This window comes from Vanessa atalanta, chromosome 13 (assembly GCF_905147765.1).
Source record: "Vanessa atalanta chromosome 13, ilVanAtal1.2, whole genome shotgun sequence".
NCBI lineage: Eukaryota > Metazoa > Arthropoda > Insecta > Lepidoptera > Nymphalidae > Vanessa > Vanessa atalanta.
In genome coordinates, this window is record NC_061883.1 from 10,451,700 (window position 1) to 10,472,653 (window position 20,954).

The 20,954-nt window shown below is 30.7% G+C and overlaps 2 protein-coding genes across 3 annotated transcripts in view; both read left to right on the plus strand.

The window, feature by feature from the left end:
* Positions 1-6,797, plus strand: part of LOC125068124 (calmodulin-A-like) — a 67,732-nt gene extending 60,935 nt beyond the window's left edge. For both annotated transcript variants that reach the window (XM_047677141.1, XM_047677142.1), the window contains 3 exons: positions 4,906-5,041; positions 5,546-5,694; positions 6,469-6,797. In XM_047677141.1, the coding sequence (XP_047533097.1) occupies positions 4,906-5,041; positions 5,546-5,694; positions 6,469-6,500 (317 nt within the window). In that variant the 3' untranslated portion in view covers positions 6,501-6,797. The remainder of the gene's footprint in view (positions 1-4,905; positions 5,042-5,545; positions 5,695-6,468) is intronic.
* Positions 6,798-19,738: 12,941 nt separating this feature from the next.
* The window catches only part of LOC125068260 (membrane-bound alkaline phosphatase-like), a 35,033-nt gene continuing 33,817 nt past the window's right edge, over positions 19,739-20,954 (plus strand). The window contains exon 1 of the mRNA XM_047677351.1: positions 19,739-19,818. Within this exon, the coding sequence (XP_047533307.1) occupies positions 19,761-19,818 (58 nt within the window). The 5' untranslated portion in view covers positions 19,739-19,760. The remainder of the gene's footprint in view (positions 19,819-20,954) is intronic.

Genomic DNA, 20,954 nt, shown 5'->3' on the forward strand with positions numbered 1-20,954 from the left:
ATCATATACATTTATAAATGAATAAATTGTACTCGAACAAAGCCGCGGCGGTTTGCTAGTTATGATTATAGTATGCTAGGTGATAAAATGTTATACTTAAGCGAAATATCACTGTTCTTGTCGACGTCATTATTAAGTATGTGTTGGTTGGGCATCGTTATATAAACGCAAGCACGTACCAAGTATTTGAATACTAATTTAATACTTTTTTAATTCACTTGTTGTCGCTTGCTTTTTAAGGAATTGGTTGTCACGTGTTCGGCAAAATTGTCATTCCTTGAATGGCAAGTTTGCTTCATACACAAATTTTATCAAATTCGGCTTATGACAATGAAAGAGCGACAGACAGACAGCGAGTTATTTTCATAGTATAGATTTCATGCGACTAGTAAGTATTAGGTAATAACAAATAAAAATCTATGTCCTTCATCGGGTTCATCGTGGAAGCATAACATACAGACAAGAATTACTTACGGATTGATAATATTAGCACAGATAATACATAGTAATAGTTAAGTAACTAATTTTACAGGTAAACCAATAGCGAATTTTACATAGAAAGCTAATAGCAGCAGATTCGCAGCACTGATAAGCTATCTCCGATCGTTAAAATATAGGATTCGTACCTATTATAATTTCTTTACCTCGAACCAATTACATACGAGCTTCATAGCAATTCTCTGCTCTGATTGGTCGCCTATCATTATTCGTTAAGACGATATAAATACAAGAACTTATTAATCGTTATAATTATTTGGAATTTTCAAACACGTGAATCTTAATCAAATATGTTTTCTTGTCTCCTCCAGATTATTTTTTAATTTCATCTACCGATCGTAAGTTAGGTCGTTATTTGTTATCTTGCCCTTTGGACCGATTAGTGACCAATTTTGTCCACCTTTCATTTTTTTTCCACTTCAGTCGTTTCGTTACTGGAGAACATCTATAACTTAAGTTTTTTTTGCGTATGTCTCCTGAGTTTTGCTAATCCATGTCTCATAAATGCTGTCACCTAAATCCACTAACCGGCTGAAACTGGAGCAAGTACCAACAATAATATTGGGTTCAAAACCTCATTCTTTATATTATTCGTACAAATAAACCGTCTCCTATTCCAGGAATTACTCAGCATACATACTGAGATTCATTCAAAACACTTGATACACACATACTTGGTGGTAGGTCTTTGTGCAAGTCCATCTGAGTTATTCAAACAGCGATATATTAGTATTGGTATGTTATGATTTGAAGGGTGAGTGAGCTACAGGTACGGACATCAGGGTTGAATAGTGAGTTTGCCATGTAACTACGGGTACAAGGGACATAACATCTTAGTTCCCAAGGCTGATGACGTGCTCGAGAAATTATTAATATTTCTTGGAGTACCAATGTCAATGTGCAGTGGTTATCACTTACCATAAGGTGCTATATCTCTTTGCTAGTACGCTTAACTATATGGAATTTATTATACATATCTGCTATTCTTCAAATAAAATTTTAAGCCAGCAGTATAAATACACGAGGTAGTAATTTTGTAAATTACGTACAAAGAAATGAAAATGATGAAGGTTTTGAAATTTCAACCATCTTAAGTAGATTTGATGTCCGTCTTATTTTTCCTAATTTCATCGTAATTGGAAAGGCGTCTCGGGATTGAATGGGCTTGCTTTTTTCGTCTTCTTTGTATTTACGATCCTCATTAAATTACGTCAAGTATATATTTCAATTATAAACCTGGAAGTATGTCAATATTTTCATATTTTAAAACTTTCTATCAAAATGAAATTTTTTTTTTTTTTATGTTATGTTTAATAACTTGTATGTTTTAATTGTACATTGTAGTTTATAAATTTATGGCATTATTTTTAATACTAAATTTATGACTGTCAAGTATAATCTCGTCAAGCACTTTCTGTCCTTCTAGTTCACTATCGTATTCATTTCTTCTCCTTATGATAATGAAAATCGTGATAAATCCATAATTTTAAGTTTAGGTATTAAATAAGATTTAAATATTAACTTTTGATATATTTTAATAAGTTTCCCTGGTTGATAGTAAAAGTGGCACATCGTTAATATCTCAATGCAATCTCTCCTCTTATTTCGCTCCAGTGAGAATTTTGCTAATTGGAATTTGACTGGAAAGTCCATCTTCATTTTAAATACTAACTTCACAAATCACGTAAGTATACAGACATACTTGTTCTAGAAAAAAACTCAATTCGACGTAAACATTTTAACAAAGTATGTTGTAATAACGTCACGTCACAGTGATCATTTATTCAGCATGTTATTCTACGTAATATACTGAAATATTCGTATTATGATCGTTGGAAGTAATACTCAGGACGAAGTTTCACCTGTGGCTTTTGCGTGTATATTTAAAGGCTACTAACCTTTGTGATAGATGAACGTCGCTCGCTCCGACAGCTAAGTGCTCGAGATTCCCGCTCTGGGAAATAATACTTATCAAAATTTATAGCACCACAATCTGTTCCATTTTCAAATGTCTACAAAGTTATTGAAACTCTAATTACCTATTTAATTTAAATTGATAATTGCCTACTTTTTAATTTGCCATCATCAACATTTGTCCAGTGTCATGCTCGTAAATTTTAAAAGCGTTAATTTAATAACTGTGATAAAAATCAAACTAAAAATAAATTATTTTCAATTAAGTTCTTAAAATTACTTTTGTATAGTTATATAAAAAAGTTAAATTAGTTAACTGGATCAGAATGTAGATTCTACGGTAAAGAATTGGTAACATATTCCGTAGTTACTTCATTATACAAACATGGATATATATGGTATTATTATTTATTAACAACTTCATTTTTTATAATATCCTGTATGAAATATGTATAGGCAGGAAAAGGGTAAAAATAGAACGTTAATAATGAAGGACAAACATATAAAAAAATCTTGGGCGTACGCCGTACACAGATCAACCCAGGTATCACAAGAAGAAATTCAAAGTACCCTAGACAAATATTCATTATTATTTATAAATTTAATAGTTGTTTATTTTAATAAATACGATTTAATTCCTCGTTTTCGAAAAAAGTTGTGAGAAATTTATTGAAGCACTGGTTGTGTTTTTCCAAAATGTTAAAGGCATTTCTTGTCTTATTGACTGAATAATCCTTCATAATATATTCGCAGTTGAGGTTATCCTCAATATTTCGGTAAACAAGAGAACGGAACTAACATCTCCACAAATATTTGTTAATGGTGTACCAATTGGTAAAAAATGAGCCTAATGTCTTACTAATTTAATCCGGAGGTATCTTGTATACGATATTTTTAAGGTATTCCAAGACGATGTTAGAAAAATAGATTAGTTTTTAAAGAAATTTAGCTTTTATGATGATATGATTTTGATTTTGGCTTTGACTTCAGCTATTAAAATATAGAATTCATGCGTTATTATATCGTATTCCTTTTTTATCTAATTCAAGCTAATAGTACATCTTTTTCACTCTGAATTCCGCGTGAATCGCAATATTTGGACGAATACCAATGAATAAATGAATACAAAGGTAGACGTTTCAATTTGCGGCTCAGGATGAATGGATTTTCATGAATTTTTATCTAACATTAACCAACGTAAGGTGGTCTCTTTCAAAATCAACTGTGTAAAATAAATAGCAATTAATGCAATAGTATAAATGCTATTATTAAATTGTTTAAGCTGACATAAATGATCGGTTTGAATTCGATGGGTTTTAATTGAATCGACTGTATTTTGTTTTGTATAATTATTATGTAACGCAATATAATTCGTTACTGATCAGGAACTAATTAATGTAATTGATTCAACTTTAAAAATATCTGAATAATAAATTTATGTATTAATTATGTAATAAAATATATTATTTAAAGTTTTTAGTGGAAGTTTCGTTGTAAAATTTTGAAGTGAAATTTTAGTTATATATATTATAAAATATGTATAAATTGCGAAGCGATTAAAATTACAAATAGGACGGTATCTAGTTTTATTCCTGTCACATGTGTACTGAACATACCATCTTTTCTGCTAAAAATAAAATACAAATCGTCCGACTACTTGTTAGTAAAGTATCACAATACATTTTTTATTTTTAATTTAAAGAACATCCTGAAACCAAATGGCAGCGTCACCTACCATCAACCGTCCAGCGTCCAACCAATCCAACCCGCTCAAACACACATAATAGTTCATAAAAATCCGTCCAGTCATTTAGAGGGTGTCCAGTAACATACACACACGTGCAGAAGATTGATGTATATTATAAAGAAAATAACTACGATTATGAGTTAAATTTTCAATACGAATATTAAAAGGTTCAACTTATGTTGGTCGATTTTACAAGGTTCACAAAGCCATTGTCCAACACAACATTACGTAGTAAACAATCCCATTTAAAAGGTATCCTCAAAATGAAATGTCTAGCTGTGCGGATCTCTTCTTTATTTATGGCCAGTATAATATACTCAGCTTTTATAAAATGCAAGAAAACAGGCTCGGAAAAAGCCGAATGTTTTATAATTGCATTATATTCATTGCTTAAGGGATTTGTATTTTTATTTAGAGAAATTGGTGATTATCAAATCAAATCAAAATACTCTTTATTGTACACCAGTAAACAAAAAGAAGAATCACATTTAAGAAAGATGCACAAGAGGCGGCCTTGTCGATGAACAGCGATCATGATTTGTGCTTATGTCTGACGTTAAATAATATTTTTTCAAGGTTACCGTTTGAAGATCTTATCGGGTCAATTTGTTGCCAACCAAGGATCTATAATATGGATGATATCTTAACCTGTCGGTCCCGTGTGTCACGTATAAGGCTTATGTTTTACTATTGTGTCTACTTTTTTGACAGAGCAATTGTTAAAATGGACCAAAATGTTTTTCCAGAGACTGAATTACGAGATATGGTTAAAGAAGTGGATCAAGATGGCAATGGAACGATTGAATTTAATGAGTTCCTTCAGATGATGTCTAAGAAAATGCGCGGAGCAGATGGCGAAGATGAACTCAGAGAGGCTTTCAGGTATATTTTTGTTCACATTCTAAAATTAACTTTTCTCCTCTCATAGAATAGCTATGCGTCATACCTTCACAGAATGGCTATAAAACAGTCAAAGTCAACTGACTACTTAATAAGCAGTTTTAAAATGAATGAATGATTTCCATTGTACCAGTTTTTTAGTATTCGAGTCTAACGATGTCAGGAAAAGTATTTAATCGGGAGTGACACAATTCTATTGAATTGATGACGTAGCACGTTCATTTTTATTATATTTTATAACAAATTATATTATAATATATAATGCTATGAGCACAAGAAACTGTACTTGCCATTTTTTTCTTAGTTTTAATTAATTATTGGTTAAAAATTTTGCACCTTATTAGTGACTTAAAAACGAACAGTGATTAGTATGAGAATAAATGTTTTAATCGCATTAAAATATATGTACTTTCAATAGCGGTTGTTTTTATATAATTATCTTCTTTCACTAAATCTATTTTTAAGATATCTTCCAAAACATTTCAGGGTATTTGACAAGAACAACGACGGGCTAATATCCTCAGTAGAGCTTAGACACGTCATGACCAACCTCGGTGAGAGACTTAGCGAAGAAGAAGTTGATGATATGATACGTGAGGCTGACCTTGATGGTGATGGCATGGTCAATTACGATGGTCAGTATTATTTTATAAAACAGAAGATATAAGGAGCATAGCAAGAGAGAGTAATTTTTATTTGGTGGTAGGGTTTTGTGCATGCCCGTTTGGTTAAACTACCTCCCACGTATTATCGCCATCTGCTATACATCAATAGTTAGTATTCTTGTGTTCATGTTTGAAAGGGCCAATGTATATAAGCGTTGTGACTACGAATCAGCACCTTGGCGTATGGGTCACCCAGTAGCCACTTGATGACACAATGCTAAGCTCGATTTAAAAAAACACATTTGGTGCTGGTGACGATATAATTGGCTTTGACTTTGACTTTGTAAAATACATCAGTAGATAAAAAAAAAATTGTTCTTCGAAAAAAAACCTGTGCGTGCCAGGACGTCCGTCCGACATAAGTGATAACTTAAACTGTCCGAAATACAGCTAGCGCTGTGGGTTAGAGTGAGAGGGGAGGAGCATGCCTACCACTGCCGGATGCGTAATAGATAGGGAAGCCAGACACACTGGCGCTGTAACGCGTTACGTAACGAAGCGGATTACCCTCTCATAAGAAGTTATCCAATCAAAAAGTTACGATTAACTTAATAACTTATTTCATTCATAAGACCAATATTAGAGTTATTGGGATCGCCAGTTAAATAAAAAATACCTAACTGGCTATCAATTTCTGTAAAAACAACAAATGTTAAATGATTATTTGATATAATATTTTGTTATTCTGGCGAAGTAACTTCCCTGACTGTAAAATCCCTTGATATATTATATTGTTTTTTTCAGAGTTCGTGACAATATTGACGTCGAAAAACTAGTATGCAGAGGAACAACCCAAGAGAGATCGTTCCCCACCGCGTCAGTGTCCGTATCCGGAACTAACCGAGCTTGGCGGGAAAGAAACTCTCATTTAAATGAGTCAGTGTAAACTCAGTTTGGAAGTGTTGTTCTTTACGCCTCAGGGAGTGAATTAACTGTTAATGTGAAACGAAACGCCTAATCTCCCAACGAAGTTTTAGTTGCATGACGTGAGATACGAACGGCCTTTGTGGATGTACCTTTTATATGTGCCGTGAACTGTAACCTATATTATAATTTATTTATCGTGTCGTATATTTGTTCGTTTTATTTTCGTATTGAAATGTTGGCTCGCTAATTTTGTAGCGGATGTGATAAATTGCGGTATGTCTCTTTACAGGACATTTAACATCAGTAAATTTATTAAAAAATAAAAAAAGGAAGTTGGATTCAAACGTAGATTCGCTAGCTATTAAGGCTGTTGCATGATTATTTGGATGTGCTTTTTGATTAAAGCTATAACGCTTAATGTTTGTACGATCTTGTAAACTCCATTTATCGGAAAGTATAAACGGTCTGTAAATAATGCGTGTGAAATGTCTGTAGATGTAAACGGGCCTTTAAGACCTTTACGTTTGAAATTTGATGCAAGTGAGTATAGTTGGTGTTGAAAACGTTGATGTTTTAAATAATATATGTGTAAAGATATTTATCGGCTACATATTAATAATATATGTACTTAGATTATCGAGATTAAAAGACGAAAGAAAAAAAGTATTTTAAACGGTGTTTGATCATCACCCGTCAAATGCGATCGCTGGAACATCTTTGAACAGAAAAACCTCGATTAAAGTTCGTTTAAAATATTTTTATGCCATATGTGTAATTATGGCATAATTGCCATATTCATTTCACGAATCATGTCAGAACATGATTAGTTATTAGTTTTGGTTGATCAAAACGACGGTCACGGTCAGTGTTCACTAAAGCACGAAGGCCCTTGGTATATGATATTGGCCCTTCGTAAGCTAGCATCGTAACTACAAGTAGAATTTAAAATGTTACAGATTGTAGTCCAAGAGCTAGCTGAGATAAGAGGAGTATTTATTATTTATATCTAGAACACGTTATTCAATTTAAATGTCTAATTTTATTTTACTAAGTTTTAAAATATAAAATAAATATTCTAAAATATAATAAGTATCTTCACGTAAATCGAACCATACGAACGTGATATATTTCATTACATAACGTTCGTATGTTTTCATTTACACTATAATGCACGTAACTAAACTTAATTAAATTTCATTAATCAATTACATGAACTTTCCGGAGTACTTATTTGCGTAATATTCCTTTATTTGAATATACCACTACCAGTGTCTGAAAAGCGTAAAGAGACGTAAAGCGTCCATTGGTTCTTGGTCTATAATTTTCAACATATAATACTCCCTTAGAAAATATAGACGTGTCATTTTGATATTGAAATTAGTAATATATCTGCATTAGAAAAAAAAAAAAACAAAATAATAGTTTTAAAAATAATCGGTTGTGTCCATTTTGTAACCGTAAAATCATTCTGTATACAAGTCTAAACAATGATTGTAGAATTAGTCGTGTGTTATTGACTAGATTGTGATCTCCGTTAGTCTTCCAAATCGTGGAGGTTGACTTAAATAAAGTTCGTAATGTTTATTATTACTGAATGTGCTTGTATATTTTAGTGGATAAAACCGCACCATTATTGTGACAGCATTTTTTTGAACACTATGTATAATGTCATTGTATGTTTTTAAATGTAAAGTTTATTGTCCTCTCGATAATATTATTTGAACAAATATCAAAATATTTTTATTTGTAAACCGTTCCGGCGAATAAAGATTCGTTTAAAACTTTCGATTTTCTGTTAATATCTTAAATTAATTTCAAAATTAAAATAACGAAAACATTTTGTACTATAAATAAGCTAAAAACAATAATAACATCACTTATTTATTTTAACAAAATCATTAAAAATGCCAAGATAAGCGAAATATTCTAATAAAATAAATATTATGTAATTAAATGTACCTTCATTTAATCCATTTACAAATTCATATAAAATTTAATGAATAGTTATTTATCATAATCGTTGTTAATGTATAACATATTATACCATATTATACCATTGTATTAATAATAAATGTGTTCTAGTTTGCATTATATATGTTTAGCAAAGCCCTATATATTATATCCAGTAGTAATATGCAAGATTATATCTATAATAAATTAAATACAGCCTATAATGATTGGGCTTCCTCTTAATTAAGATTGTATTAATTTATTTATTTAAGTGAAATTATTTTATGTACAATAAGGACAATAAAACATTTCTCGTTCATGTCAATTTAACAGATACAAAAAAATATAAAATATATTTCTGGATTTTAAAAAAATAAGCACGAAATTATGTCGCATATCACGAGCAATAAATAAATAAATAATTATTTGATATAGTGATAATATTTTTATTTATTATAATTAATGGATACAAAAATATATTTACAATTAAAATTATTTTACATTTATTTTTATAATAATAATTTTTAAAATAACCTCATGAATGAATACGTTTAGTCACATAGATATAAATGTTTGTAAATAAATTTAAAAGTGTTCTATAAAATAACTAATTCATATATAACCATAATAAATAATAATTATTACGTTAATAATAATTACAATATAAGAATACACGTTTCATTTATTCTGAATTCATTTATTCGTATAATAATATAATTGTTTGGGATATTTCAGAACGCTAACCATACCTGTAATTTTAATCAAAAATATCATCTCTGTGTGTGTGATTCTTAATTATGAAAGAAATATTGGCAAATTTATTTATTGTGAAACAATATAGAATTTTAATCATATTATTATATAATATATACATATATTATTATGTATTACGCAAAGTAGATTGGTGTATCTAGTTAAATGAATTTACAAGCTTCGTATGAGAAAAGACATTTTAATAAAATTGATATGTGAATTTCGATGACTTTCAATTCCCTATATATAATTTATATTAAATCTGTCTGTACAGAATTAACACAACACGTTCGAACTAAAACAAAACATTGAAACAAAAATTGTTCAAAGATATTATTGCATTGATTATTTAAAAATATATATTACAAATACTTTTAGAACTAAACTAATTTAGTGGAATATAATTAATGATTAATATATAATTTTAATAATTAATATTGTAATTATTTTTAATTTTGATCACAAGAATAAACATAATCTGTTATATATAATTATATATAATTATATTGTATATAATTCACTACACCCAGCTCCAGTAGGCGACTCAATCCAGTATTGGAATGATATTGGCAAATCATTTGTCTCGCTTGATACAGCTGTCTCCTTCTTCCCAATCGTCGGTATTATATGTGTGACACGATCCATTGTATGGGGTATGTACTGCTGTACATTTGCAACTCAGTTTCTGTAAATCACTGTCATACTCGTCTTTGTTTTGAGCGCCCAACATTTCATCCGTCATATACTTCTTAAACTGTGTCTGCAGTCTCACCTTCTCGGTTCCAATAGCATTTAATAACGATAAAGAGCTATAAAATTTTGAATCGCGTATCAATTTTAGTGTTCCAGGGACTAGAGGCGAAGACTCTTGCTATGTCTTATTCCATATGCTATGTCTGCTTATTTCTACACAGTATAAAATAAAATCGATTCCCGACGTCCGTAAGCTTAGATATTTTTAGCTACGCAACGGATTTTGTTTTTAATACGGCTTGCATCAATAAACAGAGCGATTAAAGATGCAGGTTTATATGTCTAATAAGTGCATTTTATAATTGATAAATGCCGATAATTTGAACTTTCCTGGCTGGAAAAAGAAGAATTTATATTTGGATATTCGTTTTTCGTTATCTGAATTTGACTGAATTTTCATGTGCTTAATTTGTGTGTATAATTCATCTCGTGCTCGGCGGTGAAGGAAAACATCGTGAGGAAACCTGCATGTGTCTAATTTCAACGAAATTCTGCCACATGTGTATTCCACCAAACCGCATTGGAACAGCGTGATGGAATATGCTCCAAGCCTTCTCCTCAAAAGGAGAGGACGCCTTAGCCCAGCAGTGGGAAATTTACAGGCTGCTAATGTAATGTATGTAATTCGTTTTTCATACTAAAATCTGCTTATAGACACTTATTATACCCGTGTGAAGCCGGGACCGGAACCTAGTATATAAATAATAGTTGAAATATAAAAAAATAAAAAACTACGCGAAAAACGTTATTAACGATAGTATATTTAGTATAAGATAACATGTCATTATCACATTCTCGCGTACATTTATAAAATAAATATTAAATTAACACTGATAATAATTCAATCATAACAATGAAGATTATCTCGTTATATAACACTATTTAAATAATTACATTAGAAATATACCGTTGATACTACAAGAGATATTTAAACAGATTAACTTTGATTGTTATTATTAATTACACTTAAGTAATTTTTACAATATTTAAAGGCTAGGTTGAGAAAGGCCACATATACCACCCAACCCAGTTCCCATAGGTAATGGATCCTTAATAAAACCTTTTAATCTTTGCTACGGGATCTATTAAATATATCGCATCTGGTGATGTGTTCTGGTCATAGCTTATAGATTCGATCTTCTCTGGAGGCTTTAGATAATCTCAACAAACTTCTCTCTGCACTCCTCACTACACAATTGTTTACTTTCATGGACTTATCTTTTATACTAATATTTGAATGCGCTAAGTCTCGTTTTTCGTGTTTCTTTTATCCATATTATAAGAAAAATATATATATCAATGTTTTCTATAAATATTATTTTGTATGTTTTTAAGAATACATTTTTATATCCACTTTTTCATTTTCATCCAAAGGCTTAATTTTATTTAATTTTTTGCTTAAAATGTTAATGATTTTAAAATGTCGATAGTGACTTACAGTCGTATCATATTTTGATGCATGAATTTATCGTGAATAAAAGTGAATTTTATTAAAGTACATATAACTAAATATTAACAACATACATAACTATAATGCAAAAATCATGTTTTATGCTAAATATAATAAATATGTGATTATATATTTTAAGCATGTGTATTTTTTTTTTAATATTTTCAATCATAAAAGCATGTTTTTTGCCAGCTAGTTATTTGAGCAAATATTTTATTTTGTATTAATTTCGCTTATCCGGCTTATGAATGTGACATCACTTGCGCACGCGCAACTTGCCTCGACCAATCGTATGGCGCGCTCGGCACACGCCTGTCACGCGTCATGCGCCTGCGCTGTGGCCGCGGGGTGTCGAGAACATAAATATGGAATGGGACATGTTTATATAAAATAAATTTAATTAGTTTTGTATATTTTAAGTGCAAAACAATAAATATGATTAGATCTTGGGTTTCTTTATAAGGGTTTGGATTTCATTCAAATTACTGCATCATTGATACAACAGACAAAATTTTAACAGTTATTTTGGTACAACACGGTAACAATACAGTTAAGGCTATAGACATAAATTGTTATCAAAATATTGTTATTATATGTTTAAAATTAAATAAAAATAATGAATTGTTTTTTGACAAAACCATTACACCTACTTTAGACCTGTTTAACTAGTGCCCAAGTTTTGCAGTACACTTTGATGATAATCATTTCATAATTTCATTAATCATACAAAATTACTTAATAAATAATAAAGTAAAGACAATACTCAACTGTTTCGTGTCCACATACACATACTGGCAGATGTATAAATGCACTAGTTGAAATCGTAATTCAAGAACATGTACGTGTCTGTGTATTGCTGAGTCAGTTTCATATAAAAACTGTATGATATATAAAATAAATCAATTATCAATCAATGATGTAAAATATTCTTTAAAAAAAAGTCGACTCCATAGTCGTATACCATCGTCACGTTCCAATCTCGAGAAGGCACGTCCCGGTCTAAAGAGATAAAAGAATTAATTCAAATAAATGAATAAAATACTTTTCTTATCTGTCTTTTTATAATTAAGTACAATATTATCTATAAATACATAATGACATTTATATATTAATAACTTTTAACCCACTCATCAGATCTTATACCACCAAACAGCAGGACTAGGTAGTATTATTGTGTTCCGGTGTGAGTTATTGTAACTAAAGGTATATAGCACTTAGTTGCCAAGGTCGGTAGCTCATTGGCAATGTAAGGAATGGTTAATATTTCTTACAGCGCCATTGTCTATGGGCGGTGGTGAACACTTACCATCAGGTGGCCCATTTGCTTGTCCGTCTACAACCATCATAAAGAAACCGATGTATTTATATAGTACATAATCAGTTAATTTTGCAGTTACTTCATATTTAAACAGAATAGCCTTGCCTTGCTTTGGTTAGCACTGACTCAGAAAATAACTGATTAAATACTGTAACTATTTAAATACTATTTTAAAGTATTCAGTTTTGCTTTTTTGAACATTTTTGCTGTTGTTTGTATGTAAGCTAGTCGAACTTAGCTAAAATTAAACATATATTGTGTTCAAGTGTGTAATGTCAACTAGCTGATACCCGTCCGTTTCGTTAGACATTAAATAAAAAGTGGAAAAATTCAACGGAATTTAAAAAAGTAATAATCCATAACCATTGACGGACACTTCCATTTGACGACACATTGATACTTTCAGAAGTATTATCGTGTTTGTCTCACAAAGAAAAAAAAAGTATTTTTTTATTTGTTTATTAAAGCATATTATTTATAGAGAAAAAACAGCCCAACACAACGTGAAAAAGCCCTTATATATACGTTCCTCAAATAAGACAACTACAATCAACAAATACAATTATATACATATCGAGTAATATTACTACAACTGACTACAAGTCACGAATCCCCTACTAGTTTATACGTCTTCCACCTTTGGCAAGAATCCGTTTATTTTAATTTAAAAACATACTAACTTTATGTGAAAAGAAGTTAATTCTTGATATACTATCGCACCCTACAAGCATGAGGCCGGTTCCTTTATCAGTTTGTAAAACTGTTTTTATTTAAACAACTGTATCTTTAAATTCTAAATTGAAACGCTCGCTTTCAAGGCTGAGTCATGTTTTCCTTAAATAATTGTCAGGTTCATATTTATAAAAACTTTATATATTATTTCAATAGTGGCTTGGTATATAATTTCACTTATGTCTCCTAGGCCCCTAGACAGACAAAAAATTGGGATATAAAATATTTAAATTCGTTGTTAATAAAATTGTTAAAGTTTAATATTTATATAGTATAGGTATCTAAAGAATTAGTAGCTTTCCGTTGTTCAGAATATATCTAAGAAAATATATCTTTTAGCATGTTAGAATAGATAAGGGACACCCCGAGACGGTTAATCCGACCCTAGAATCTCTATTAAAATTAATTACTAAATAAATTACTTCGTATACGATTAAATAACACCATACTAACACCATTCGTGTGATATCAAAGTGGACAAACGAAGAACATTGTTTATTTAGTTTATGCTTCGAAAACTTAGCTGTGCTTGATGGAAGGACTTTATGCAGGTGGTAGCCCGGTAGGTACCATCCAATCATTAGGTATCCAACATCATCGGGTAGGCATCATCAAATCACAAGACAACAATTTTAAGTATTGATCCTCTGTTACTACAGCCACAAGGGGTTGCGCATTGGCGATGTAAGGAATGGTTAATATTTCTATACAGCGCAAATGTCTATGGCGGTGACCATTTACCACCAGGCGTCCCGTTTGCCCGTCCAACTAACCTACCAATATCATATCATCATCAAAAATAGTAGCAGCTATGCCCCATTTTAATAAAGGAATTACTAATACCCCTATTTACCCACACCATTTAAGCTTAAAGCATATGCTAGAAAAGGGGATGACAAATTGGATGAATCGAATCGATTCTGCGACAGTTTACAACGCTAGTCGACCCTTAACCCTTTTCGCTATTGAAGCCAGTTTTCTATATAAGTAGGTTTTATACCTACTTATATAGAAAACTGGAATACTATAAAGTAATACGCAACTCGTATAACTGAACTGACGTTTACATATGTATACACTAACATTTTAAATGCTTATAACGTCTAATTATATTTATTAGTGAACTTGTACTTGAAATACGTTGTCAAATATCGACCATGACTGAGAGAACAATGACATTGTAACGAAACATTTGTTCAAATACAACGTTTTATTTACCATATACGTTGAAACTTATATATTTTAATGATAGAGTTTTTAAAAATTGTTTATTGAAGTATGAAAAGATTTATTCATTATCTAAACGATCCAATAAACCTTCCATAGAAGGAAAATTATAAATAGATCATAAACAACTATTTATATGCAATTTCATGTTGATTTTATTTAATTCGTAAAATCTATATAATTTAAATAGTGTACCACAAATATCTTTCCGCGTTTGCTTAGGCAAACGCAAAAAATATACACTTTGCACGCGCGACAATTATTCGTCATTCCGTACATATTACATATAAGAAAACTACAGCTTGTGTGCAAAATTACTCGGGAGAAGTCGTAACGTATTTTTATAAATAGTAATACCAATTTATAAGAAATTATTAATCAATACATTTGATCGTGTCATCAAAATACAATACAAATGAGTAGACTAGATCATATATATATATATATATATATAGGTCGAGCAAATATAAAAATTCGGCTTACAAGAACGATGCACTTTTAAAAATATAAACAAAGACTTACTACTATACGATACGATACATATTAGTAACCCAAGGCAATGAGCACTGTTTTTCTTTTACACTTTTTTGGCTAAGCAAATTGCTCTGCACACTTTTAAGTCTGGAATTTGCAATTTAAAAAAAAAAACAAATTCGACATCATCACATACATTACTCAGGTCCCGATGTAAGTAGCTAAAGCACTTGTGTAATGGAAAATCAGAAGTAGCTACGGTACCATAAACACCCAGACCCAAGACAACATAGAAAACTAATAAACTTTTTCTTGAGTGGTGTACCCATGAAAACCGGTGTTCACACTACTCGACCACATATGTTGTATTGATGTATTACAGAACATATGTTTTAAGTTGAGAATATTTCGTCATAATATTTATAAAAAAAAAATATTACATTTACATTTTTATTTTGAGAGATATCCAAAAGTGCTATGACTTTGGTATCATAATTATCAAACATTGTTTTTGTTTTTTAAATGAATTATGTCACATTACCTTGGGCCAGCTTAAATTTAAGAAAAAAAAAAAAAAAAACGTTACGAACTACATATAAATGAGTGATCGAAATGAAAATGCTCTCACGAAGCGGGGTCAAAGTCATTCGATACCTTTACAACAATCAGGTCGCACGATTCCAATACAAACAGATCATTTAATGTTCTATGGCGCTCAAGGGCCGTGCCTTAATATTATTTAACCTTTTAATGTTTAATTTTAATTGTATTCATAAATTGTTTGAGAGAAATTTCTTTTGGTTAAAGACAAATGTTAAGATATTTGAGGGAAACTTAAAAATGTATGGTCTGTAAGTTGAAATTTCCAAAATTCCATTTCTAAACAACGCTTTCTTTAAAAATTAAACCTATGTTCCAAATTTTAGCTTGCTAGCTAATAAAGTTTAACAAAACTCAGTTGAGGTTGTACGTTTACGGACAGACGATTTTATAAGTTAGGATTTTACCGAAGTATATAAAATTAGTAAAATTGAATTATCGGTTTATTTTTATTAAGAGCACGAAGCTATAAAGTTGAAACTATTAGACATTAAAACATTTGAAATATTTTTTATTGATGTACGTTTGATCAGTCAATAAGTATTGATCAAAACATATGTTTACAATTACAATTGTTGTTGAGTTTTCTTGGCCAAATTATTTAATTATAAGTAATTATATTAATAAGTTAATAAGCGGTAAGATATTTAACTTATAGATATAGAAATTCAATTTTAAAAGTATAATAACAATAATATAAAATTACTTCTGATTATAAAAAAACACTTGCACAATTTGCTAAGAAGTTTATTTATATATAACTTTATTTCAGTCAATCTGGTGACCCTAGATCCCTTGCAAGTACCCAATATTACGAAACTTTCCGAAATCTTTTCAAGCTTTTACGCTTCGATTACCTAAATCAAATCAAAACAATAATCTGTATAAACTGTAAAAAGTTCTTACGCGAAAGAAGACAAACTTAAAATTGCAAAAATAAATTGTGTTCTATGTTTGTTTTTTAAATTTATTGTGGATATGATGACTTTAATTCGTAATTATATAACTATTTTAATAAAAAAATACTATCAAGGTGAGCAATAGATACGACAATAACACAAGGTACAAAAATACTCTGTGAAGGACATACCGTATCAGTCAACGATGCAATACTATCACAATGGCCTGGCGAATCATTCACATCCTCCTTAAGATGAATGGCGCCCACACAATAGTGTGATATGGACGAATAAACAATTATAGTCAGTTTACTGTTTAGATGTTACGATGGGAGGTCCGAAATTTTGCGGAACAAAGACGAAGACGGGTCTACTTACTTGGTACCATTGTAATCGGGAACTTTTTAAATATCTAGTTCTAACTTGTACTTAATTCATTTGGAACTGATTTACCAAATTTATGTTAAACCAATTTAATTTAAACAGCAATAATTAGTACTGTTCTGATCCTATTTGAAAGGTGAGCTTTTTTTTGACTTCTGGCTCTTCCACCGCTGTGGAGGCGAAGAATTTATGCCAGGCTCTTACCAACTAAGATTCCAATGTGTCCCTTGCGTTATGGAACGCTGTCGCTCGCATCCGCGACTCCAACAGCGGTCGTCAAGAAAGGACCTACCTTAACAATTACTTTCGTTGTGAGAAAACCTTGGTGTCCAATGTTTGGAGTCTATATTCATTGGATAGCAGGCGTTTCCGTGCCTGCTACCTATAGGCTCTTTGTTATGGGAGCATTTGTCTAATGTAAGATTCATTCTCCTGCGGCGAATTTGGTCAGTTCAACGGTTTCCAAGTTTGATCGCAAGGTTGGCGATGATTAAATAATTTAAACTGATATCCATACGAGCAAATGAGATTTTGCAGTCTGCCTACTTAATTTATCAGATAAACTAGCTATAAAATACAATATTTATTTAGTTGCATTACGCTTCAAAGGTTGAATAAGTAAGTGTAATAAAAATCACGAGGGCAACATCTTAAGGCCCATGGCTTGCGGTAAATTGACGTTGTAACTGTGTGAATATCTGTGGGCTAGATTATTATAAGACGGCCAATTACTAGTCGGTCATCTTTTGTTTTATAAATTAAAAAACTAAGTGAATTTGGGTTTTGAATTTCTGGCGATGTCAGAGCATGACCTCGTGTATTACGTTACATTTTATTATGCTTTCTACCACCGTTCTGCTGTACGTTATCTGTATAAAATATATCTATATAAAATATATAGATATTTTATGTTTTGCATACCAACTACCTATTTGGTACTTATAAGCCGAATGAAACAACTATTTTGGACAAGATTGCAGCAATTGAGTATGATTTTTTTTTTCCTTTTAAATTTAAAATATTTGAATAAATTATTAAAATATTTAAATTTTTTTTTATCTGTCGTAAATATAAATCGCGTCGACAGTGTCACACCGTTCAATAGTGTTCAAGTGGTTGACGCATAAAGAAAAAAAATCAATATATACATATATGTAAATATTAATGTTTAAATATTCGAGTACTTTTAATTTAGTAGATAGATTACATATATATCTAAATATAATGGATTTTAATTCAAAACTTAAGCGTAGATTTTGAGTTAAGAAAACATTTACTTTGTTTTGCTAACACTTTTAAGAATTGTTCTTTTTGAACAACTTGCATAACAAGAATGCTTTTAGATCAATTCAAAATATACTTTATTCAAGTAGGATATTTCGTGTACGTAATTTATAATTACCAGTTGGCAATTTGTTGGTGATAACTTTAACTGAACTCAACCGATGTTCGGGATTTAGTTTCTACCAAGAACAATTCATTGTTTGAAATTTACTTGGTAGTAAGTCGTACGACTTGCACATGCACAAGCATGTGTGTGTCTTTGTGCTTTCTTACCATGCACGTCTATGTGGTGACGACTGACCATCAGGTCAATTTGCCAGTCCGCCTACCTTTGCCATAAAAAACAAACAGCAAAAAAATCAATAGGTAGTTACTTTTACGACATTGAAGTTGCGTGCAAGTCAATGAGATATTTAAATTTCACCATAAACTAAATTAACGATATTACTCAAATTAAAAAATAATCTTATCCAATAAATATGCTCAAAAACAAGTCGAATAGTTTTTTTTTAAAGTTATGCAAGCTAATTTATATGAAACTTTGTTTGGTAAAAAATGACCATTTAAAAAAAATTGTGTCAGATAAGGCGTCGTGCGTCAGTCTTCTGAGACAGTGTGACCCACGGTGGTGAAGCGTGGTACAATTATACAGAGTGTTCTTGAAGTAAAGTTACATAATTACCATTTTTTATTTATTTAACAATTTATTTATTTTTTGATTTGTCAATTTTTTTTATATTATGACAAAAGAACTTTTTATAGTTGTATAGTAAATTAAGGTTTTTTATTGTATTAAAAAATAAAACTTTATATAACGCCTATTTATAAGTCCGTTTGGGTGTAACAGAGGTATTAGTAAAAAACTTTTTTTAACGAGTGAACATGTGTTAGTAGTGAGTTCGCCGTGCCTCATTAGGGAGATGACTTCTATAATCGGTTTTGTTTATACTTCATGCATTTTAAATGTGTATGAGTAGAAGACATTGCTCATCAAGTAGTCCACTTAAATTTTTGCCTTTATCACCATATTATATGAAAATTATTTTTCTCTATAACAAGAGGTTATCAGCGGGCGCCAGGGCTTTTTATAAGCATGTAAGACTAGATGATCGAGATCATCATGTGTCAAGCCTAATTTTCTAGTAAAGGAGGACGTATAGAGCGTCATAGTCAATTGTGTGACCAATTTCTTTAAACAAAAAAAAGGTTTTTTTTATTATTTTTATGAATTAAGAAAGTCTAGAATATAAAATCAACCTATATACGTACACAGTCGACATTTATAAATCGCAACTTGTAGAGATAAGTGACAGTTAGCCGACCACGCCCCCTCAGTTACACTGAAATGTTTACTATCCTGTGCGTTCTGACCACGGTAGGCGCTGTTCAGGGAATATATTTTGGTAAGAGTTTGTACATATTTGAAACGAGTTTTTTTGTTACATTGATAATAACCGAGCTTGAGGTTCTTTGTAGGTATATCATACAGGATATAATTATGTACATGTAATTTTAATAGTATATGATTATTACATGTAGGTATATGATCGATGAAAAAGTCGATTCTTCTCGGTAGAATCGACATACGACATACATACCAGTAGTTTAAAATTTAATTTATATCGCAAAATGACGATTTAAAATGTGCATAAAATCGTAAATGCATCCTTAAATAACGTTATTTCAAAGTCTATTTTGTCATATAACCTCGATTTTTGATGCTTTTAGAGAATAGATATACGATTTTTATAAGGTTGTTTTTTTGTTCAGTTGACTCAATTTTCGTTTTGCACAATACAAAATAGGATAATTTTCGATGTAAAGCCGGTTTCATTCCACGAATAATTATATAACTTAAACTGATTAAGGTATTTTGAAAAATCATAAAATAGTTATCAATTTTTGTTAATAAAAAAAATAATCAATTATTTTATTTTACACCACTACAAAAATATTTCCTTAAGCACGCATTTGCTATGGGGCATTACATTACATGCGTTAGGACATCTACGGTCTAATTTTTATTATGACAGACTAAATAAAGTGGAATACACGTTTCAGGGTAAACTATGGGGATAGCTTTACTAAAATTCGTATTGTGTATCTCCGAGATCGTACTGTTTTTTTAATACTGTACATAGGTTGTACAATGTCAAAAAAGTGGGAAAAATAATAATGACCATAGAAACAATGGATGGATTGTGTGAAAGACGATAAAGTTAGAAATAATGTTACGTGTGAGATGACATCCGATAGAGAAGTATGAAAGAAAAGACATGCTGCGCCGACCCCAAGTAAAATTGGGATAATGGCAGGAGGATGATGATGACGTAGGTTGTACCCACCCATCATTCATATGCAATGTTTTAAATATTACATGGTTATTTTATAATGTTATTAACCTTTTTTCGTTTTTGGTTTTACCATAAACTCCCCCTTTAATAGAGATTTATTTAGGCAACATAAAGTTAATATTTTACTTAGGTGTTAGAACTTTGTGCTAGCCCGTCTGGACGTACCACTCACTCATCAGATATTC